Source organism: Callospermophilus lateralis, chromosome 2 (assembly GCF_048772815.1).
Source record: "Callospermophilus lateralis isolate mCalLat2 chromosome 2, mCalLat2.hap1, whole genome shotgun sequence".
In the NCBI taxonomy this organism is placed as follows: Eukaryota; Metazoa; Chordata; class Mammalia; order Rodentia; family Sciuridae; genus Callospermophilus; species Callospermophilus lateralis.
This window is the reverse complement of record NC_135306.1, coordinates 198,008,713-198,033,149: the sequence shown is the minus strand read 5'-3', so window position 1 is coordinate 198,033,149 and position 24,437 is coordinate 198,008,713. Positions and strand designations below refer to the sequence as shown.

Below are 24,437 nucleotides of genomic sequence, written 5' to 3'. Positions count from 1 at the left end.
TGGGATCCTAATTAGAATCAGTTATACCCCATGTTTGTGTAATATGTCAAAATACACTCAACTGTTATGTATATCTAAAAAAGAACAAATAAATTTAAAAAATTAGAACAGAGTGGCCATTCAGCCATAGTGCCTGGGCTTATCTAACCTTGCCAGGCCTTGTTCCTTGTTAAAAAAGAGCCAGCAAGAGATGAGAAGGGGAAAGCTGGTCCTACACATGATCCTTCCCTCAGAATCCTGAGACTATGTCTCCTCTCATTGTACAAAGGACCTCAATAAATTGGTCTAGTGATACTTTTACCAAATGATGGTAGGAGGCTGGTATCTGCAGGCAAAAGAGTAAAATTAGACCCTTACTTTACACAATATGCAAAAAATAACTGAAAATGCATCAAATACCTAAACATAGGGCTAAAACAAAATTTTTTAAACAGAGAAAATTTTGTGTCCTTGGACTTATTTTAAATATGACAGAAAAAGCACAGGAAATAAATGTAAAAATAAACAAATGGGACTTCATAAAAATTAATAACTTGTGTATAAAATAATGCTATAAACAGAGTAAAAAGGCAACCTACAGAATGAGCAAAAATATTTGTAAATCATGTAACTTATATGGGGTTAATATGCAGCATATAAGGGAACATATACAACTCAAACAACCTAACTTTAAAATGAGCAAAGAGCTTGAAGAGACATTTTTTTCTAAAGAAGATATAGAAATAACCAAGAATCACATGAAAAATGGTCAACATCTCCAGTCATTAGAGAAATGTAATTTCAAGTCCTCAATGAGTTGCCACTTCATATCCATTAATTAGGATGGCTAGTGATAAAAAAAATAGAAAATAAGTGTTGACAAAAATGTGGAAAAATGGATTCTTTGTATTTTCTCAGTAGGAATATTAAATAGTGCAGCTTCTGGTGAGAAGCACTAGGTGTCCCCTCAAAAACTTAAATATGAAGCATACCATATGGGCCAACAAATCCACTTTCAAGTGCATACCCAAAAGAATTGAAAACAGGGATTTGAACAGATATTTGCACATCCATGTTTATAACAGCATTTTTCACAATAATCAAAAAGAGGAAAGGCAAGTGTCCACCAACAGATGAATGCAAAGATAATGTGGTATATACATATAATGACATGTTATTCACTCATAAAAAGCAATGGAATTCTGATACATGCCACAATGTGGATGAACCTTGAAAACATTGTGCTAAGTGAAATAAATCAAAAACAGAAGGACAAATGTCATATGATACCACTCATATGAGGAACAGAGAAAAGGTAAATCCACGGAGACAGAAAGTAGAACAGTGGTTCCCAGTAGATGGAGGGGGAGGTTGATGGAGAGTTACTTGATGGGCACAGATATTCAGTGTGGGAGGTTGAAATAGTTCTGGAGATGAGTGTGCAAATATACTGGGTGCCACCAAATTGTACAGTTAAGTGGTTAAAATGGTAAAGGTAATCTTATCTATACTTTACCACAATGAAAAAAAAAAAGGTTAAATAATCAAGGGGAAGATTTTTAAGTTAATTTTCAAACTGTGGGCCAAGTTCTAAGCTACCCACTGGAAATACAGTGAGACACAAGATCAGCAAAGTCCCTGCCCACACACACAGTGTACCACTAACACAATGAAGCAAACAGCTGCATAAATTTAAAAGATGTAATTTGGGGTGGTGGTGGTGGTTCTATGCTCAGGCAAAGTAATGTAAGGAGATAATGCTCAGGGAACGGAGGCAGGGTAGGAGTGCTATTTTAAATGCAGTGCCCAGAGATGCCTCTTGAAGTTGGCAACATTTAAGCAGAAACCTAAATGATGAGGAACAGCCACTTCAGGGTTTGGAGGAAGAGTTTGCCAGGCAGAGGGACATCAAGGCAAAGGCCACAAGGTAGAGATGAGCTTAATAATCAAGAGCACCAGGAAGGAACAGATGAGAGCAGAAAGATAGGCAGGCGCCAGCTCATGGGGGCCTAATAGGCTGTAGTAAGGAGTCTCGATTTTTATTTAGGACTACTAGGGAGTCATTAAAAGTATTTAAGCAGGAGAGTAGCATAGTCTCATGGACATATCTAGAAGAACACTGAATCACCACTTTGGAATACTGACAAGGCAAAGAGAGAACAGGAACTCCATTAGTGAGAAATGCCCCCCAAACTCCATATGCAAACAACTGAGCCAGAAATAGTTCTATGCAGTGACTGATACATAGAGCAAATTAGAATTCAGGTCATCTGCCTCTTTGGTAATATCTTCCCTTTGGATGCTGAACATTCTTGCAAAGTTAATTCTATTCCTGTAGGGGAAGCTAAGCTGTGTTCCATTTCAGGATCAAGAAAATAGGCTGTTTCCAATCAAAACAGCCAGGGACTTTCCCCACCATCCACCATTTATTTCCATATATTTCTCTAATCTCATGACCACCACTTAGGAAACCAGGACCAGTTTGCTGGGGCTATGCATGAACATAGGCTATTTTCCTCTCATCTGAAGTTAGAGAAACCCAGAATTCAATCCTTTGATTCATAAGACTCAGCACCTTGTAGCACCTAAATTTGGAGGATCCTAAGAAGAGACTAAAGATGCTTGGGAGGAGAAAATAGCTTTAGGCAAATGAATTTCATGAAGGTTTTATCATCAGAGTCTCTTTATTGAAAATGAATGTCTCTTCACACAGTGAGCCATGCTGATGTAATGCTGCAGGATCTTTCTGCACATGCATCTGGAAACATCCTTTCTCTGCTTTAAATTCTTCATTGCTTCCCTAAGGGCTGTGGGATTGAGTACAAACCTCAGAGCATCAGAAAGGAGCTGGCAAGATCTGCCTGCTCTTCTTGCTCCACCTTCGCTTCAGCAACTAAAGATGCCTGGGGTAGCCCACCACTACCCCAGCAGCTGGTCCATGACATGAACTTCTTTTTATCCTTCAAGACACTGCTGAAATGTCTCCTCCCTTTCAAAGCCATCTTTGATCATCAATCCCTGCAAGGAAAAGTTTATCATTTCCCACTCTGGCCACTACTATACCTTGCCTGTGAATCAACGGCAGAACATGTACATGTATATTTTTGTACATGTTGCAAACATTTCTTTACATATTTCTCACTCCTTCTAAATTACAAGCTCCTTGAGATCAGAGACCATGTCTAAGTGGTCTCCAGCCCTCACTGGAAGGTTGTGAACAAAATACAAACTCAGTGAATGTTAGATCAAATTTATTATCAGCGATTATATTCAGCCTAGAAAGCAAATAATACCTCCTACCTCTTCATTCCAGTATTTCTGAAATAGGAAAGTATTCATTTAGGTTGTAAGATTCACACCTCAGTTTTTCCACAGCACTTAACACATTTTAACATACTACATTACCTACTATACTCTTTACTCATTTATTATAGTCAATGTTTCTCCTCTGTTGACTCCATGAAGATATAAGCTCCACATGGACAGAGAATTTTTTCTTTTTTGTCTATCTTCTTCATTGATAGCTCTCCAAAATTGCTCCAAAGCAGTGCCCAGCAGGTATCAGTCCCAAATAAAGGATTAATGTATTGAATTAATGAATGAATAAAACATTTTAGGTTGTGTCTACAGCGAATCTTCAAAGCAACACACATAGATGGGCTCTTCCTATAATACCTTTCTGAGGAGTTTTGAGATCCAGAGAAGCACATTCGGCAAGAGAAAGGTACTTTTTATTGCTGTAGCCATCATTTTTTTTTTTACTTTTTTGTGTTTGGACTGTTATGTTTTAAATAAGGACAAAGACATGTCAAGAAAAGGAAACAGACACAATGTTCTTTTTGACTATTTTCAGAAAGCTTCATGACTTTTGAAGAAGAGATAAGTGGAGAGCCCTGAGATTCTCCTTCCCAACAGGATTAAAAGGATGAATCGTATAATGTCCATGCCGCATCTTGATCTCCACAAGCCACCTGGCAGCCCCACCACAGGGAAGCAGGCAGCCTACTTTTCTTTCAACTTCTGTCAGCTATCCCGATCTCCCAGTGATTCATCCTCCTGAACACACTATGTCTGAGGAAGATTTGCGAGAAAATATGCTCTGAAGGTTGAATTCAGCATCAGGCAAAATGAGACTCAGAACCTAGAGCTACCCTGCCTCCTTTGAACTCCATCACCAGTGAAAACCTTTCAACCAAAATGCTTCATTCCCTTTCTGCTCCCTGCACCCACTGCTGCCGGAAAGGTGTGGGAGATCCACAGAGAAGGGTGGTGTGGGCGCCCCAGCAGCTCTGCCCTCTGGCCATGTGCATGTGGCTTCAGTGGGGTTTTCCTTTCCTTGTAGGTTAGATAGCAGGATTTGAGCAAGGGTCAGGGGAGAAATATGAAAGTGTTTTATCTGTCCTGTATTGATCCTCATGATTAAAAAAAAATGTGACTATTTTGCTCTTATCTGTGTATTGCAGATCCCCATCACCTCACTGGTACCCACAGACCAGTGTCAATGTATAAACACACATTTCCTCCAGGGGCCTAAGAGCCTGTATTGTGTGGGTTACATGCCATCGTCCCCTCTACACCATGTCCTTATGCTGATAACCTGGTTAATCTGTCCTTACACCTACGTTCCTTCTTGGAAATTAATATATATGTACAGGTAAGACCATGAGTAAAGTGTTAGTGCTGTTCTAAATGATGACAAGAACACAGCACTTTGGCTTCTGGATGAATGGAGTTAAATAGGTCAGTGCAGAGTTCGAGGGTCTGCTCTCTTTATTTTTGGATATATTGAAGTCAAAGTGTTACAACTTAAAGTTAAAAAACTTGCAACATCAAAGCCCAGTTCCTAAAAAGAAAGAAATTCCAAGTTGAGAAGGAATCAAGAGAAAACAATTCCAAGATTACCAGCTAGAGTCTACTTCTAAAAGATTATATAGAGAGTCTATTTTAAGAATGAGACTTTCATTTTTTTAAGAACGAGAGTTTTAATTGAGATAAAAGAAAATTCAGGATGGAACTTGACATGTATTAGGTAACTTATGAATATTTCCATTCAAATATTAATACATGTAATTGTCAAAACAACATAAACGCCATTTCCTCTGTATCTTCTATATGAATCAGACGGAAGTATCCAAAACCACTAAAACTTCATTTTATTCTTACCTACTTGGTACATACATAAAGCAATTATACATATGTATCTTCAATATCATACACATACCAAACATCATTCATTTCTGGGCAGTGTTGGTTGTCACTCAGAAAGTAGAAGTTGGGAGGAGAATGAGGTAACAACACCCACCACCACCAAAATAGCAAACCCCTAACATTTTGGTCTTTAATTTCTTTGTTTTGTAATTTAAAGATGGATTTTCTGCCATTAAACACATAAGAATTCCTGCAAAGGTGGTTTCTTAAGCTCAGGAACACAGCTGAGCATGTCATGGGAGGTTAATCAGTGTGTTGACCCCCAAGGAGTATGACCACCCTGAGGAAGGAACAAACGGGTTTGCCCCTCAGGTGCCCAAGGATGGTCATGCTGCATAGAAATAAAGGTGCACCAATGAAAAGGGGGTCAAGCCAACCTCGTGGGCATGCACCTGCTGGCTTTCTCCAGCCCAAGGTGAATTCTGGAATGAAGCATACACAATCGCATGAAAGTCAAATGCCATGCACACAATACCACAATTTGTGTTTCTTAGGCCTAGAGAGTCTATGTCCTTCCATCTCCACCACCATGTATGCCCCCTTTCCACACATCATACGGCAGCCAAAGAAATTTTCCCACATTCAGAGCTGACCATTCAATACCTTGCTCTTCTTGGAATCAGTTTCACAAGTCCCTAAGTAGATCTGCCAGGCCCTTTGCCCTGGTTTCTTCTGAATTCACCAGTTGCACCTCACACTAAGGTTCCCCACCTCATGCTACCGCCACTGTGGCTTCTCTTGGTTCCTCAAAGCATCCTGCCTCACAGGCTCTCACTCATACAACTCTTCCCTTCCAGAACAATCTCCCTATCTCATGACTGTGGCATACTTAATTCTTTAGGTCTCTGCTTAAATGTTAGTTTTGCAAGGACTTTTCTTACCATGCCAAAATCGATCAGAACTCTATGAGACAATATAACAATCCCTGTGTTTCATTTTTTGTTCTATTTTCCAAAATGATATTTAAAAATTAATTCCCTGTAAAAAGGGTTTACTATCTGTCCATGCCCCAGGTTCTAATCCCCATGTAAGAGAAGCCATACTTTATACTCACACTCTGTTCTGAACTAATATCATGTCTGAGGCATAGTAGATAGTCCATAAATATTTGCTGAGTTGATGGATAAGATTGTGGGATCTCCATGGAGATGTTTCCCAAGAAATATTTCTAGCAGATATGGAGGTCATTAAAAAGTGACAGTCAGAATTCATAGTTATCTGTCTTCTGACAATAAAGTAAATGTCCTAGAGGAGATGAAAGTAGATAGTGGGTTTCATTACTGGAGAATAGGAAATAACTTGAGTTAATTGAGGCAGATGTGCATGAGTAATACTTTAGAAATAAAATAGAGCTTCTGATCTTTGATGATCAAGAAATATTACAAAGTTTATATATATATATATATATATATATATATATATATATATATATATATATATGAGATTCAGTTCAGCCCTACATCTAGATAAAATTGTTTCCAACAACTAAAGCAGATCATTACATTTTTCTTTCATTCTACAGTGTATTACCCTCTATGACATCTTGGAAAGTAGGCTAATATATTAATTGAACATTTCTTAGATCACATCTCCTTTCCTCTCTTTATTTTTCCTTCTGTTCACTGCTTGTAATTTTTCCATGGCAAACACCTAAATTGGATATGACTAAATGTTAAAAAACATTAATATCCACCCCACCATCCACAACCAAAGAATTTGACTGACCTTACTATGTAAAAACTGAGCTATAGGTTTGTAATTATTTTAGACACAAAAATGAGCCTCAGGAAAAAAACTCAACCTATATCTTGGAAAAGCATTAATAAAGAACTCAAAAAACTTAACACTAAAAAAACAAATAACCCAGTCAATAAATGGGCTAAGGAACTGAACAGATAGTTCACAGAAGAAATACAATTGATCAACAAATATATGAAAAAGTGTTCAACATCTCTAGCAATTGAAGAAATGCATATCAAAACTATTCTAAGATTTCATCTCATTCCTGTCAGAATGGTAATCTTCAAGAATACAGGTAACAATAAATGTTGGTAAGGATGTGGTGAAAAAGGTACACTTATACATTGGTAGTGAGACTGCAAATTGGTTCAACCACTATGGAAAGCAATATGGAAATTCCTCAAAAAAATGGAAATGGAACCACCGTTTGACCCAGCTATCCAACTCCTTGGTTTATACCCAAAGGACATAAAAATCAGCATACTATAGTGATGCAGCCCACATCAATATTTATAGCAACTCAATGTATAATAATTAAACTATGGAACCAACCTAGGTGTCCCTCAATAGTGAATAGATAAAGAAAATATGGTATATATACTCAATAGAATATTACTCAGCTTAAAGAAGAATAAAATCATGGCATTTGCCAGTATATGGTTGGAGTTGGAGAATATCATGCTAAGTGAAATAAGCCAATCCTACAAAACCAAAGGCCAAATGTTTTCTCTAATATGCAGATGCTAATTCACAATAAGGCACTAGGAAAGAATAGTGTTACCTTAAATTAGGTAGAGGGAAGTGATGGGAGGGAATGTGGGAATAGGAAAGATAGTAGAATTAAACAGACATTATTACTGAATGCACGTATATGACTGCATGACCAATGTGATTCTGCAACATGTACACTCAGAAAAATGAGAAATTATATCCCATCTATGTATGATATATCAAAGTGCATAAATGCATTCTATGTCATATATAACTAATTAAAACAAATTTAAGAATTAAAGAAAACATTCAAACTGTATCTAGAACAGGTAAGAAAAATAAATCCTATATTCTATAGCACATTGTTATTTACAAACGTGGTATTCCATTTCTCTTGAGCCTAGCTGAAGGTCTCTCAACCTTCAGTCATAGCAAGGCAGAAATTTGTCTGATAAGAAAACTGATACAGAGCATCTCCAACTCAAGATCATAGAACTAACAAAGTTCCAGAACCCCAAATTCCATCTCTCTGCTTCACGATATCTTAGTAATTATGAAATCTAGTTTATGTTTTAAGAGAGTGAGATTAAAAACTCAAAGCATGACTTGCAGGGACTTCTGGCCTGATGAAGCACCAGCCTTACTCCCCTTGGGAAACCCTCACAAATCTTTTGAAGACTTTCTTCAGAGCCTCCTTCACTTCCTTGTTTCTCAGGCTGTAGATCATGGGGTTTAGCATGGGAATGATCACAGTGTAAAACATTGACACAATCTTGTCTTCCCAGAGGGACTTGCCCATGTTACCTTTCAGGTAAATGAATATGAGTGTCCCAAAGAACAGAGCCACCGCCATCATGTGAGAAGTACAAGTGGAGAAGGTCCTGGCTTTACCACCCACTGTCTGAATCTTCAGAATGGCCCAAATGATGAACATGTAGGATATAAGAATCACTAAAACGCTCAAGATGATGACCAGGAAAGCAAAGAGGTAGATGACCTGCTCCAGAGGCCTGGTCTCACTACAGGCCAGTTTCAGCAGCGGTGGAAGGTCACAAAAGAAGAAGTCCACTTGATTGGATTTACAGAAGGAGATGGAGAAGGTACACCCAGTGCGGACCACGGAATTCACCATGGCACCAGCATATGCAGCAGCCACCAGCCCCAGGCGGGTCTGCGGTGTCATGGCCATGGCGTAGAGGAGGGGATTACACACAGCCACGTAGCGGTCATAGGCCATCACAGCCAAAAGGAAACACTCAGTGCTACCATAGAGCGTAAAAAAGAAGAACTGGGTGGCACAGCGCTCGTAGGTAATGACCGTCTTCTCAGTCCTCAAGGTCTCAAGCAACTGAGGGACAATAACAGAAGAGTAACAGATGTCCAGGAAGGACAGGTGGCTGAGGAAGAAGTACATGGGAGTCTGCAGCTGAGGTTCACTCTGAATCAGCACGATCATGCCCAGGTTGCCCCCCATGGTGATGAGATAAAAGGCCAGAAACACGAAGAACAAACATAACTGCAGCTCTGCGTGAACCTGGAACCCCATCAAAATAAACTCCACCACCCTGGTGCTGTTCTCTGCCATGAAGCCAAGGTCACCTGCTGAAATAAAATAATAAGTCTCATTGAGAATCCACTAAGGTGACGAAGGCTGGATTTAATCATTGCTCAGTAATATAATGATTTTTTTTTTAGATTTGTAAACTACTGTACATTTTTCACCAACTTCGTTTCACTGGATCCTTCAGAAACCCTGGGAAGCACATGTTGTTAATCCCACTTTTGACAGAAGAATATAAGGGGAAAAAAGAAATGAAGTGATTCATTCAAGATTCATTGTAACCAGGCAAAGCCAGGGTTAGAATGTGCTTCTTTGAATACTTCCAAACCCTTGCAGGTCCCATGTTAGAGGCTATATCAGCTTCACATAGAACCATAAAACACTGCATTGGGAAAACCCTAGTGTTATAGTATTAAGGACTGGGCTTTGAAATCACCAGGTTTAAATCCTTTCAGACCTTGAGCAAGTAATTCACTTGTCTGACCCTAGGCCTCCTTCTTGGTTTAATGGGATTACAACCCAAAGTCTTAACATTAAGGTAAAGGACATATTTGCATACTGTGCATGACCCTTGATCTCACTCACACTTAAAATTATGTTTTCCAAATGTGGTATACATACAATGAAATACTATTCAGCTATAAAAAGCAAGGAAATCCTGTTATTTGTGAAACATGGATGACCCTGGAAGACATTATATAAAGTGAAATAAAGCCAGGCATAGAAAGACAAGGACCACATGTTCTCACTCATACATGCTATCTGAAAGTTGAACTCAGATAAGCAGAGAGTAGAATGGTATAGTCGGGGTACTAAGGAGATGCTGGTCAAAAGAAAAATAAATGTCAATAAGTTCGGACATCTATTGTACAACAAGGTGACTATAGTTAATAGCAAGGTATACTTAAAAATTGCTGAGAATAGATTTAAGTGTTCTCACCACAAAAAGAGTATAATATATATTAAGTATCTTGATTTAGCCATTCCACAATCTGTGCAGACCTCAAAACATTGTTATAAATACCATAAATATACACATTTTTGTCTTGTTAAAAAATAAGAAATGATGAATCCATACAAAATTTTTTTCTTCATTATGAGATAATGGGAATGACACACTACTAGATTCGGTCTGGAATCTTCTTATCCCCAAGTCCACAGCCCCCTGGAGTCCCAACATCATCTGTGCCTATGTGCACCTAAGCAGTGGACTTAGATGCTAGACAGAGGGACATAAAGAGCAAGCACAGTTAGAACCTCCGCAGCCTGCTGCCTGCCAAGTCGTGTCCCCATCTCTGCTCCTGCCAAGCATTATGGCCTGGTTTCCAAGTGCTCCTCTTATTCCCAAGGACCTGCCCCAATTTAAAAAAAAAAAAAAATACCAGATCATTATCAATCAATGAGATGCCTGCATCCTGCCATTCCAGAATTAGCCTGCAAAACTCATTAAGGGACAAAGCCGTCACATTGAGTTTACAATTCTAATACAGATGGGGTTCCTGCCAGGTACAATCTTGTCTCTGAGCCTTTGGATGTTAATAATTGGGGGAATTGAAAATATGGAATGTGGACTTCAAAGACAATTCCTCATATACTCTTTTCATCCTTGAAACAAAATCTGAATTTGAGAAAAATCTCCTATTGCACTTCAGATAAGTAATAAATCAAACTTTGATCAGTGTTTGGCAACAATGCTCTAATGGTCGAACAAAGGTCAGCATCTGATGGGGACTTTCGCCTCACACCAAGTTCTTAATAGTATAAATATTTAGATTGTTTTCCTGTTCTGAGGGCTAAATCTTATCTTGATCTTCTCCCTGAACAATGACTTACTGTGTTCTTCAGAGTTCAAGCAAATCATCCTGATCCGATGGAAAAAGAATCTGTATTCATGTTTTTATTCAGTAAGAATCTACTGAGAATTTATCCTGTACCAGGCTCTCTTCTGATTGCTTAGAACAAAACAGACTAAGAAAGATCTCTGCCTGTGGAGCAGACATTGTAGCAGAACTGTCTATATACAATATGCTTTAAAGAGAAGAAATATATTTTCTACCATGATAGCAGATGACAAGTTCTATGAAAAGAAATGCAGGATGTGGGGAATTGAGGGTATGCAAGTAAGAAGGATATTGAACAGGACCATCCTAAAGCTCATTGAAAAGCAATGTCGAGCAGAAATGGTGAGATCAGGTAATAATTATTCACATTTATTTGCACACACTATTTACCCAAAATAATACTTTAAATGACATTTTAAAAAATAGCAGTAGACTTTCCCATTCCCATTACAAAATATGTGAAGTTTTTTCAGGTCCTTTTGGGATATTTTTAAGACAACATTCTTCAAGAGTATTATCCTTCTAATAACAAAGAGAAGCCCCTGAAGTACTGGAAGTTCCATAGGGAGCCCAGGATAACCTAGCATAAAGGTAAGGCTGGATCCCAGAAATAGAGCACAGTGGGCAAGAAACGGGCCCTGAAGAAACACTGAGCTTGTTCCAAACCTGGGCCTAGCCATTTCCATTTGTGTGAACTTGGACAAATTCCTTGACCCCTAGAATCAATTTTGATACCTATGCAATAACAATAATAGCACTGCTGGGCTTTGAGGAAAAGATAGAATTCATGGAAATACACTGTGCCTAATACAGAGCATATCTGACACATGAAATTATTACAAAAATGGTTTTATAACCCTTTGGTTCTTCAACCGTTAAGAAATTTAATTTATCACTGCTTTATTGCTGAGTAAAATCAGTCTCGAACTGGGTAAACCACTCTCTCAAAATCATGCAGTTAATAAACAGCACCAGGGTTTCCACCTCTAAATCCACCACACTTTCCACTAACCTAAATCATGGCCCATACTTCCGCTGGACACATAAGCTAGATTGGTTGTACTTTTATCTTTTGGTAATAATTATAATGAGCGACGTGAGGAGAGTGCCCAGTATGTTAACTATTGCTCTAGGTATTTCATGAAACTGCTTCATTCATTTCTCACAATACCCCAACATAGCCCATCTTCTTACACACAAGCAGAGGCTGGCAGAGATTAAGTCGTTTGGTTAGGTAGACCACCAACCAGGGATTTGAATCATGACCTGTCAGACCCCAAGGTCCTGCTCCCAATCATCCCCTTATTCCTGAGTACAATAACAATGAGAGTTACCAGGCTGTGAACACTTTTCTTACCCAGGACTTCTCCAGTAGTTTTACAAACATTACCCTCTTACACTTGGGGCAAGGAGAAGACTAATATTAAATAAAAATCTTGGCAAATTACCCTAGTTCTGAGTTGGAAGCACTGCCTAGTTTCTCCTCCTTGTAACCTCACCGTATTTTGTGTGTCCTATCTGCAGGAAGGGGAAGGCAGGAGAGGTGCTCAGGCTTACAATCAGAACAAACTCCTAACCAGGAGTCTCACCCTCTCAGAACATCCCCTCTATTGTAAATCCATTCTTCCCTAATCTCCCATTATACCTCTATCACAGAATTAAGTTGAAAGATGACAGTCATGTGAACATGCCCTGATTACCATCTGCTAGTAGATACTCCCCTTTTGCCCAAATCTCATTCCTCATTTTTAATTTATCTTATCTTGCTGCATGTTGTGCATTTTTGTAAACCACTTTAAATCTCTTTTGGAAAGAGGTATTGATGAATAAATAAATACAAAATAAAATTGCCCATTTGCTGGATGCCAGAATAATCAGAATAATTATCCCTATCAGCATCAGGCCAATAACAGTGCCGCCAGAGGACTCTGCCAAATGGGTTCTGGAAAGACAATGCACAAACAGGCATTCAACCTAAATCAGACTGATCTATGTATGGATGATGGAGAAAGGCAGATGCTCAAGGAGAAAATGGAAAAGCTTAAGGAGGTTTTCAGGTCTGCCATACTAGAGCCAGTTCCTGAAATCTTAAAATCTCAAGATAGCTCCCTAGGCCTTCATTTTGAGACAGTGTCGGGAGAGGTTCTCCTAAAACATAGCAAACCTGATGAGATCCTTCTCGGCATCAACTGTGTCCACTTTAATGGGCAGAAGAAAATTTTGAGGGAAACCAAGATTTTCCAGTGGTTGCTGATCTCCAGAAGAACTACCATATTTTTTCCAAAAACTATCACCTTGCCATGTGATACACAGTCTAAATTCCTAAAACACTGCTGAATGACTTATAATTCTAGGCAGAATAGCCTTAATCAATTTCCTAATGATTAAGATTAGGGAAAACAGCAACTCCACATAACATCAAGGTGGGAAGAAGAACCATGGATGTGTGTGGACTTAGAAGAAAGTATTTGGTCCCAGGCATTCAGAAAAACTAAATGACCAGGAGAGTATGGATAGAATACTGAAGAATCAGTTTCCTGTTTTTGAATCCCTCAAAGTAGTTGAAATCATTGGCTTCTAAGGACATACCAGAAGAAAGTGAGTCTTGAATACCATCCTCCATCATATTGAGCAGCATCAGCATTTAACATTCACAACAATCTGTTACCAAATTGTTGATCAGGTGTGCAAACCCTTCACTTCTGGGGGCCCTACTATAATGTGGCTCCGTAATTCTGGGTCACCCTCCACCGAATTAGCAATGTCTGCCCAAGACTCACAGCCTCATTTCTATATCAACCAACAATACACACAACTAAGATAAGTGATCCTCACCCACTCGGAAGCTAAAGGAGATTGTCTGCTCTTTGAAATTATTAATACTCCCCAACCCTCCTCTTAATCTCAGAAAACTAATGAGGGTTTCAGAAGAAAGTTCAGTGGACCTTAATAGGCTCCATCTGTCATTCTGGAGAAGAAAAAGTACTGTACTAAGAACCAAGAGGCTGATAAGAATCAAACAAGAAAATGCACAGGAAGATGATTCTAAAATTTTAAAAGTTTGCACTTGCAAGGGATTTCTATAAGTGCCCAGAGATCAGCTTTATAATAGCACATGCTGTGGGAAATAAATAGTCATGGATCTGAAGAGTATTTATATAGCTCAGTAAAACTAATCCACTTAGATCCTCCAAGTCCGTTTAAAGTTGTCTTTAAATGGTGACATGTAGAGGTGGTGTTCTATGCCTAAAGTTATGTAGCCAGTTTTCTCGGCTGGAATCATGCAACAAAAATTTATAAAGGCTTTGCCCATGAACTCTGCGCCAGGCAGTATACTGGACACCAGGGATGTAGTAAGAAATATTTAGAACTAAACAGACATGGATGATGGTGATTTGCCCTCTGCCCCATAATCGAATTGGCATCCTCTGCCTGTGCTGTCTTAAAGAGGAAAGAGGAAAACAGATGAGGTATGATGTTTTGGCTGCCTCTCAATGTGACAGGAACAACTTGGACCCTCAGGATGTTTAAATGATGGGAAAAGTATGTCAGTTCCTTCTGCCACGTTTGAAATGGTTCAACTTAAGGATGAAAATAGTTACTATCCGAGGGCTCCCTGTTACCCTCAGAAAACATTGGTTGATTATTTTCTAATTGAATAAAAACTCATCAAGACATAGAAAAAAATATTATCTGGCAATATATTGCACTGAAAATAGCAAAAAAGGCAGAATCAGCAAGGTATCAAGGAACTAAACTGCTTTGAAGTTCTGTCACAGTGGGGTCAAATCCCAGCCAGTCACTTAAAGTCCCTGGATTTCAGCTCTTCGTTTTATGCAATGGTCACGATGCTCCCTAAGCCACAGGAGTGTCGTGAGGATGAAGTGAGATGAAATATTGTGGGTTCAGAAAAGGACAGTTCTGCTGCATACGAGAGAAGATGTGAATTCCATCTCCCAGATACTACAAACTGCTCATAATCCCTCACTTTAGAACATTATGGACCCGTTACCTCATTTGACCCTCACACAACCCATTTTCAGATAAAGAAAGTGGGACACAGAAAGTTCAATGGAATTGTCCAAGGGCCACACAGCTAGAGAAGCAAAACTGCCAGACCCAGGACATAGACCCTTCCTACCACACCACACGCCACAGAGATATGTGTACCCTATATGAAATAGCCAGGAGAGGGGACGTGAAACACTGAGATCTTAAGACTCTTCCTCACTTTGTGATCCTGGAATGAGCTTCCATAATGGCATATATAGTCTGCCCAAACACTTACCCTTCTCCTCCTCCGTCCTGCTCACTCTGACCTAGCTTCTTCCCAGATTGAATGCAGTGGAGTTTTGAACTTAAAGGAGCCTCAGAAGGTGATGGTCTCAACCTCCTGCCTTCAGAGGTAATGACGTAGTATTACCTCCATCCTAGAGATGAGGAAAGATGAGCCTGAGGTGAAGAGCATCTTGCCCAGATACAGTCAACCAGTGGGAAAGGTTGGGGTAACTAGAGCCCAGGTCTCCTGCAGCCTGAGGAGATGCTCTTTCTGCTACCTGGGCTGCTCCTCCTGTCAGAGAACACAGCTTTTCTTATTCCAGGGCTACTGCTCTTCTATCAAGGGGGATTAGGAGGGGAGAGGAGCTGTGATGCTGAGGATTCTCGACAGAGCCCGTCTTACAAAGCAGGACTGTGGGCATGGGTTTTCATGAACTCTAACTGGGGCTCTTTCACCCCCTAATCTCCTTGAGCTTCTCCCAGAGTCAGCATCCAGCTGACCAGTTTCTAAAGGAGAGACCTCAATTCTCTCTACTTAGAAAAGACTGAGCCAAGCACAGAACATTGCTCCAAAGACTCTGAACTGCAGGGATCTAAGACTTCCCTGCCACCCAGAACAGAAATCTCCTCTCTAGCATCACTGACAGATAATTTCCGAGCTGACAGTGATCCTTTCTGACCAGTTACATTTATGCAGCCCGAACAATTCCAAGGATGGAGAAATTACTCTCCCAGGAAGGAGTTTGTTCTGTTTTGGAGCCTACCTATAACTTTCAGCTCTCTGTAAGGTCAATGGTATCACTGGATAACTCCAAACACCTGACAGAGTTTTACAAGTTTCTTAAGAGATTCCACAAGAGCTTTCCTTACTCTCTCCACTTTCTCAATTAGAATCCATGACATCCAAATAGCATCCTTACCTTTTCATGGCATGCCACCTACTTTGTGACTTCTGATGCTAAAAACAACCACCTAAAAACACATTTGAGAGACATTATCAGTCCAGTGTTACAGAAGAAGAAAGTCCCAGCACATTGAATTCCCCAGAAAAAAAAAAATCACACTCAGTGTTGACCCTACTTTATAAAGGAAAACCCACTTCAGAATAGAGGAACCCAAGATTCAGATTGTCAAGTACACTTCTAATCCGGACTGTGGTTCGTTTTCTCTCTGATCTACCAGAGCCATACTCACCTTCAGCAGCACCAAAAGGCCCTCCCCAGTCCAGAAGCCTGAGTGAGTGCAGGCAGGGTGTGGAGACTAAGTGGCTCTTCAAGGAACTGGAGAAATGGACATCGTCAGCACCTGCCGCTCACAAGCCCCAGCACCCACAAGAGCGACCGTCAATAGGTGCTGGATCTCTGCCCTATCCTGGGCTGGATCCTTCACCCCAAGAAGGCAATTAGAAGATGGAGGCAGGGGGATTGCCATTGACGGGAGTTTCTAATCAGGCCCTAAGCTTCTAATTAGGCTTCTCCAACTCCCAGAGGAAAGAAAACTTCCAAAAAGGGCCCATGCACTGTTCTCATCCTCCATTCCTCCCCATCAACCTTCATCCTGTCTGGAAGCCTCGACCGTAATTCAACTTCACCTTGGGGTTGAGGAAGCTACTTCTGTGTTCTGCTCTCTGAGGAGTTGTCATGAACCCAAGGTGACCCATTCTGACCCACCTCCTTTATAAGACACAAGTGAAATGTGTATGTGAAGTCCCAGTGGCCTGCTTGCTCAATTATTCAACTAATATTTAATTAGCTATAAAAATAAAATACTAGAACAGTACCCAGCACACCATATTAATTTTATTTATGTTTAGTCTATTGAATCACCTAGAGAAATCCTGTGAAGTAGATACTATTGTTATAGCCTACCGAAGGGGGAACTTAGAAAGGTGAAACAGCCACTCACATAGGAAGGGGAAGGGCTGAGATTGCAACCAGGGCAGGCTGATTCCAATGCCTGACTCTCAACCGCTATTGCTATCCTAGCTGATGTCACGCAGCTGATAATTAATGAGCTTCTTTAATACAGAAAACTTGGGCAATGTCCAAAAGGTGTGGCAAAAGAAATGGAAACCGCTATAATCACACCATTCCAATAAGCCCTGTTCCTAGTTTGAAGGGAAATGCACTAAAATGTGCTTACTTAACACATAAACTCTCCGATAGTCAACTGCGTGGGTTTAAATCCTCCCTCTACTTCGTGAGTGTAAGGAAGTTATGTCACCTCTCTACGCCCATCTCTTGGGGTGGTTATACACGTTTTGAACAAGATGACTCATGTAAAACACTCTGAACAGGGTCTGGTACTATTATACCTGTCCAGAATTTTTTTCTATAGGCATTTACACATCTTTTTTTTTTTAATTGGGATTGAAGTTCATATACTGTTTTATATTGTTCCATTGAGTAAGTTAATAAGAAAAAAGATTAACTGATATAAAGTTGCCTAAGTAGGAGGGACCCATGACCCTCTGCAGTACCAAGTTATCTAGGGATGAATCACAGTATATGGGAGAACATATATGCAAATACCTGACCATGTTATACAAGGTACTTAAGTATCAGTGGATTGGGCCCTGGATATCCCCTGGGGAATTTGAGGATGACTCTGTATGTCTCTGTGTTTGTGTGTGTGTAAATATATATACATACACACAGATGGAAAATAAAGATATGTATGTATCTTAACCTTGAACACGATAGAGAAGATTTATATTCCCAAAAGTGTATACCTCATACTGACGGTTGTGCTTCATCTAACACCAACACCTGCCACCAGTGACCCAGCTCTGCCCAAAGGAAGATCTCTCCTTCCTTCCTTTTCGATGAATTCCACACAGACTCACTCCCACCCAGGACTGCTGAGGGTGTTTTACATCCCAGGACCTCTGCAGAGGCCAGACTTTGAATCCTTTATCTCAGGGGAAATTCCTCAGTGTCCTGTATAGATAGTGGCCATTGAATCTTTCCCACCAAGAAACGACCAAAAGACTGAGACTCCCCTATATTGTCTCTCTCACATTTGATATATCAGAATTTTCCAAGGAAAGTCTTAGAAACAGTTCAACATTCTCTTTCCAAATAGCCAAGAATTCCACCATCAGTGATTCAAATACACGTTTCTTTCTGGGGCTGGGGTTGTGGCTCAGTGGTACAGAGCTTGTCTAGCAAGTGTGAGGCACTGGGTTCCATTCTCAGCCCCACATAAAAATAAAAAAATAAAATAAAGGTATGGTGTCCATCTACAACTAAAAAAAATTAAATGTTTCATCATACATAAATGAAATTTTTAAAAATGTTTTATGGGAGACCAACCTTGCACGTGACTGAGTCACACTCCCCCACTGGGTGCTGAGGTGCTCAGTTACAGAAATGTGGCAGAGTTTTCCCCACCCTTCTTGGGTCCGAGGGTCGATGTCTTGTGCATGGGTGTGTCTTGCTACAGCCCCGTGGGTGGAGCTATGCTCACCTGTTCCTTTCTAATATACCTCCTTGCCCTGTTTAGGATAGAATCTTCCATGGAAGTGCCTTGTGTGTGTCCCTTCCTCTAACTGTGCCCTTGGGTGTGGCCTACCCAGGTGACAGTCAACCTGCTGACAGTGGACATCATGAAGATAGACTCAGCCCCCTGAAACCTGACCCCTTGCCTCCTTTGAATAGCTTCTCCTCAATAAAAGAGGTCAGCGCGAGCTCTTTCCCCTAACTGAGCTGCAAAATAACCAACAAGAGACACAAATACCTTTTAATTTGGGGTCGCTCTGACGGCTCCTCTGACCTTAAGGGTCCACAGAAAGAGAGAGAGCGAGAGTCCGCGCTGACCCCTTTTATTGAGGAGAAGCTATTCAAATGAGGCAAGGGGTCAGGTTTCAGGGGGCTGAGTCTATCTCCATGATGTCCACTGTCAGCAGGTTGACTGACACCTGGGTAGGCCACACCCAAGGGCACAGTAAGAGAAGGGGACCCACACAAGGCACTTCCATGGAAGATTCTATCCTAAATAGGGCAAGAGATTATATTACAAAGGAACAGGTGAGCGTAGCTTCACCCACGGGGCTGTAGCAAGACACACCCATGCACGAGACACCAAACCCTCGAACCCAAGAAGGGTGGGGAAAGCTCTGCCACATTTCTGTGCCTGAGCGCCTCAGCAGCCAGCCAGGGAGTGTGACCCAGTCACGTGCAAGGTTGGTCTCCCACAATGTTTCTTTCTACAACTGATGTAACATGGCAGCTTCATCATATAATAGATTCTCATCTACACTTGGATATTCTTCCAAGCTTTGTAATTTGTTATAGTGATATATTTATAAATTCTTATGTCTGAAGAATGCTCTTTCATTAATAAATCTTCATAGTAAGTTTATGTCAAGCAGGTTATTTGCTATTTTTGTATTTCCAGTTTTTCTCTGTTATTTTCACCCCATTTGCCCCTCCTATTGTACTATAAATACTGAAATATTTTCTTTCTGATAATATGTCATTTTTCCAACAAATCTCCAAAGATTATGAAAGTGATATCCTTTTTATAAGGCCTGCTGATACTCATTTTGACAGATCTATACTCTTCTAGCTATTCCAATGCCTATATAAATATTCAGAACAATAAATACCTCAGTTTGGTATATATTCTTCTAAATAGTCCTATGCCTGTATAAATATATAAACTAATAAATACCTCAGAGTTGGTATTGAAACTTTTTTCAATTGAAATGGTTAGAAAACTCAATAAAATATATTTACAATACAAAAAGAAATTAAATTTACCAACTCATGTAACCAAAACCATTTGATTCCAACGCTTTCAGGCATGATTTCTCCAGAAATTTAAATTTTCTCATCAGGCCACATCTCCTAACTTTCCCTCTGATCCATTTCCACCAACACGGTAGTATCAGAAGCCCCATATATAAACACTCAAAAGTCCATGAGGAAGAAAGGCCATCTCTCAGTACCCCAGCTACTAGTCGCGTATCACCTGCAGTTACTGTGAGCACTGATGACAATAGGCTCACAGCTATATCCTTCCCTGGAGTAAGGGATCACTGTTCCTAGAAATTTCTAGGAAGTCACACCCCTATTGGGGAGATATAGAGGACAGCTCAGTCAGTGAGTGGCTGTTATGAACTGCAAAATGTCAAATCCCTTGCCGGAGGCAGAACTAAGTCCATGGTGGAATTTGCAGGAAGTCAGAAGTGTTCTCCAAGAACTCACAGTTCAGCTAAGGAGATGAGACTAACCACTAAGGAACAGCTATGAACAGTGGAAGACAAGTGGAATGCAGGGCCACCATGTGTGGTTCTAACAAAGAAATCATGAGTTTCAGAGGCCAGGGAAGAAATGAGAGCTAGAGTAGCCAGAGAAAGTTGACCATACAGATTCAGATTTGGAGGATACAGATCCTCCAAATGAATCTTCAAAGAAGGTGAGCTAACAAGCTATTCAGGGTAGATGTAATTGAAATGTGCATAGGCCACCCTGGACACATTCCTTCCAATAATTGGTCTTCTTTGTAAAGCACTAAGCAGACAGTACAATGAGGCTTCCACCCCTGAGATGGGACTTGACGTCAGGACCAAGGATGGGTGCAACGTAAAGAGAATTTCACCAGAAGTCCACATCCAAGTTCCAGTCCTGAGAGCACTCATTGCAGGACAGCGGAACACAAGGGCCAACGATGAAAAGAACCAAGTCTTTCCCTGCAGAAGCCTTGAGACTAACAAGAGACTCACAAGGCCTAGGAGTTGCCACAGAATCCCCAAAAGATTTGCTTTTATCCTCTAAGATGTGTAGAGAGCATGCGATAATGAGCTCTGCGGAAGTGCATTCTCCCTGACAGGGCTGCCTTTTCCCAGGAGCCCCGGGGTGTCTCAGGTGCTGATTCATGATCCAGCAAAACCCTCTGGGCTCACAGCATCTCTCCCACAAAACCACCTCCAAAGCATTTTAAATACTCACTGGTTTGATGAATAAGAAGGAAACCTAAAATTGGTCAGCTACATTCATTTATCTGAGCGACTTTAACTGCCTTTTATGAATTGCCTGAAAAACCTTAGGTTGGTTTTTCCAAGATGAATCAACTGGATTATTGCACCAGGTAATGAACACATTAATTCTCACCCTGAAAATCCTGGGCAGATACTGGCTCTGAGGGAAGGTCCTTGCACACTAGGGAAGATGGAAGTAGGCAGAAAATCTGGCCTTTGCTATCAGAACTTACCATCTCATGGGACCACATCCAGCCTAGGATGTCGGCTCTTGTATGAAACACGCAAGTAAGATTGGAACATTTTTTTTTTACCTACAGCTTTAATCTCTCTGTGTTTATGTATCACTAGGTCAATTTTAGAAAATATAACTTCATGGGAAGTTGATATTACAAAGTGTAGAGTTTATAAAAGACATGTCACTGTAAATTACTATGTTTTCTAAATCTACGCTGGTAAGAGAACTAACTATACATATTAAAACTCTGGTTTTGGAATAATATAAACCTAGATGAGAGTCCAGGTTTCTTTACTGACTTGTTATGTGACCTTGGGTAAGAGTCTTAGTATGCTCCAATACAAAATTTCATAGCATTGTGAGATTTGTATAAGATATGTATGTAGATTGTGTAACATCATGATTAAAAGAGAGCAGATGTTCAATGGCTACCAGCATTTGGAAAAGTAACGCAGCCTAGTCATTCAACTGGGGTCAGAGAACCAGTGTAGAATCTAAATATTTTTTCTTTCTAGCTGTAAAACCTCAAGCAAAATACTTAATGATTCCAAGCCTCAGTTTCCTCATCTATAAAATAAGGACAAACACCCCCAAGTCATAATGCTATTGTCAAGTTAAAAAGGAAATAAAGTCTTTAAGCGTCTAACTGAATCAAAGAACTCTACTCCCTCTGCTCTTGCCTCAATCCAAGTTGATGTTACCCCAAACCCTTCTTAAATAACGTCATACAAAACTGGGCGTCACCATGCAGGTCCTGCAATTTTTCCTTCTGGAAAATATCTTGCAAATTTCTCTGTTTGAAAATAAGCAAAATTTACCATTAAGTAAAAATCCATTCTAAGTTTTCAAAAATCATTATTCTGTCCTCATTTTCTTCTTGGGGAAATTGAGGTTCTAATCAGTTAAGAAGTTTTTCCAAAAAGAGATTATGGTACAACTAAGTCTGTCCTAACCCATAAAAAAGGAAAAGAAGAAAAAACTTAGATCACAAAAAAAGACTCCAAAATCATTCTTGATTCTATCCTCCTATGGAAGTTGAGTTTAGACCAATTAATCTACTAGAGGTTTAAATTCTTCTTTGGTAAAAATAGATAATAAAGGCTGCTTAAAGGTCTATTTCAAGGACTAAATAAGATAATACATGCAAAGTATTCAAAATCTTTAGCAGAATGGATCAGTTAAATATGCTATAATCATATCAAAGAAGATGATAATGAAGTCACCAATAACAAATTAAAGTTGCCTATGTTACATAGAAGATTACAAAAAATATGGTGGATGTGGAAAAAGAAATAAAGTGTGATTTGTATCACAACATCACACGTGTAAATTTGAAAACATAACTAAACCACTGTATTTTTAAATATAAACATATCTGTAAATAAATATAAAAAGAATAAACGTGGAAGGATATATATTTTGTTATGTTCTAAGTTTTTAAAATATTTTTAGTTGTAGATGGACACAATATATTTATTTTATTTGTTTTTGTGTGGTGCTGAGGATCGAACCCAGCACCTCACACATGCTAGGCAAGCTCCCTACATCCGAGTTATGACCCCAGCCCTGCATTTCAAATATAGTAGAGGGAATACCCATGAGGTCAGGGAAAGGCATGAGGATGGGGTGAGAAGCCCAGAAACAATAAAATATAATGAAGAAGTGCCTTGCCTTGAGCAATGAAGACTACCATCAGGAACCGGAGAGTATGAGTCATTCGGCTCAGACCTAAGGTCCCACAATATTATGTTTAAGTAACTACAAATCACTTGGAATAGTGCCTGCACAGTTTATCTAATCAGTACTTAGTACATATTTAATCAATAATTAGTACATATCTAATCAGTAATAAGTGCACATATTTCGAATAATATGGATATTAGGAAACCCATCCAAGAGCCTCCTTTAGCCTGTACACTTAGTCATAAGATCCTGGGTTGTAAAGGCAGAAGATGACCATATAATCTAGATCCACTGTTCTTCAGAATAGAGTGAAGCCCAAGGAGAGGAAGAAACCCTTTGAAGTTTCTGTAGGTGTTCAGTGCGTATCATAGAGAAGGCAAACCCAGCTTGAACAATCCCAAGATGGGCTTCCAATGAGGCTGACTGATTCCTGCTGGGTGGCATGGAGCGTTGTGTGTGACTGACAATGTCTTCCTCTCAATAGGGACCCTTGGTTAGACCCTGAGGATGCTGTGGACTCAAGGGCAGCTTCCACTGGCCCCTTTATGAAAGTGTGTGCAGCTGGAATCTCTACATGTGGAATCCATAAAGCTATCATGATTTTATAGAAGCCCAAGCTGGTCCGGGGCCTCATCACAAGTTCAGAACCTGTTGCAGGAAGATCCCAGTAGAACTGGAAATAGAACAGTGCTCCCATGGACACCAGGAGAACTGCCTGCTCTCCCCAGGTCTGCAGACAACTCACTCCTTGACTTTTGAAGAAGTCATTAACCTCTCTGGGCATCAGTTTTCTCATCACCAAAGTAATAGCAGTACCAGTCATGTCCATTTCACAGGGAGGTGAAAGCAATGACAGATGATTATGAATATAAGAATGTATGAAAGAAAGTAAAAAAAGAGGTATTCTGATGAGTAAGTAGTTTTTACTACCATGAGTCTTATCAAAATGGCAATCCTGCGTAGTAGAGCAGTTAATAGTTGTACTAATGAAAAAGAATTTATTAAAAACTAATTTTGATATTTATAGATCTGGTTATAGATTCAATAATTCTGAATTAGCAGATGCCAACATGAGAGAGTTGGGGATGTGGTACTAGAAGGGCAGGGAAATGGTTCATGGGAGCAAAGTAAGAAAATGGAATCAGGAGTCTTGGATGAGGACCCTGCCCCTCCACATGTGAGGTCAACAGCTAGTTTTACATGTCTGATCTGTTT

At 39.9% G+C, this 24,437-nt stretch overlaps 1 protein-coding gene across 1 annotated transcript; it reads right to left on the bottom strand.

The window, feature by feature from the left end:
* Positions 1-8,278: 8,278 nt before the first annotated feature.
* LOC143390514 (olfactory receptor 9I1-like) lies at positions 8,279-9,223 on the bottom strand. The gene has a single exon (XM_076842891.2). The coding sequence runs from the start codon at positions 9,221-9,223 to the stop codon at positions 8,279-8,281; it is 945 nt and encodes a 314-aa protein (XP_076699006.2).
* Between the last annotated feature and the right edge of the window lie 15,214 nt (positions 9,224-24,437).

Bases quoted from the DNA above. Each gene is read 5' to 3' on its own strand.
- LOC143390514 (XM_076842891.2), bottom strand. From the start codon at position 9,223: ATGGCAGAGAACAGCACCAGGGTGGTGGAGTTTATTTTGATGGGGTTC.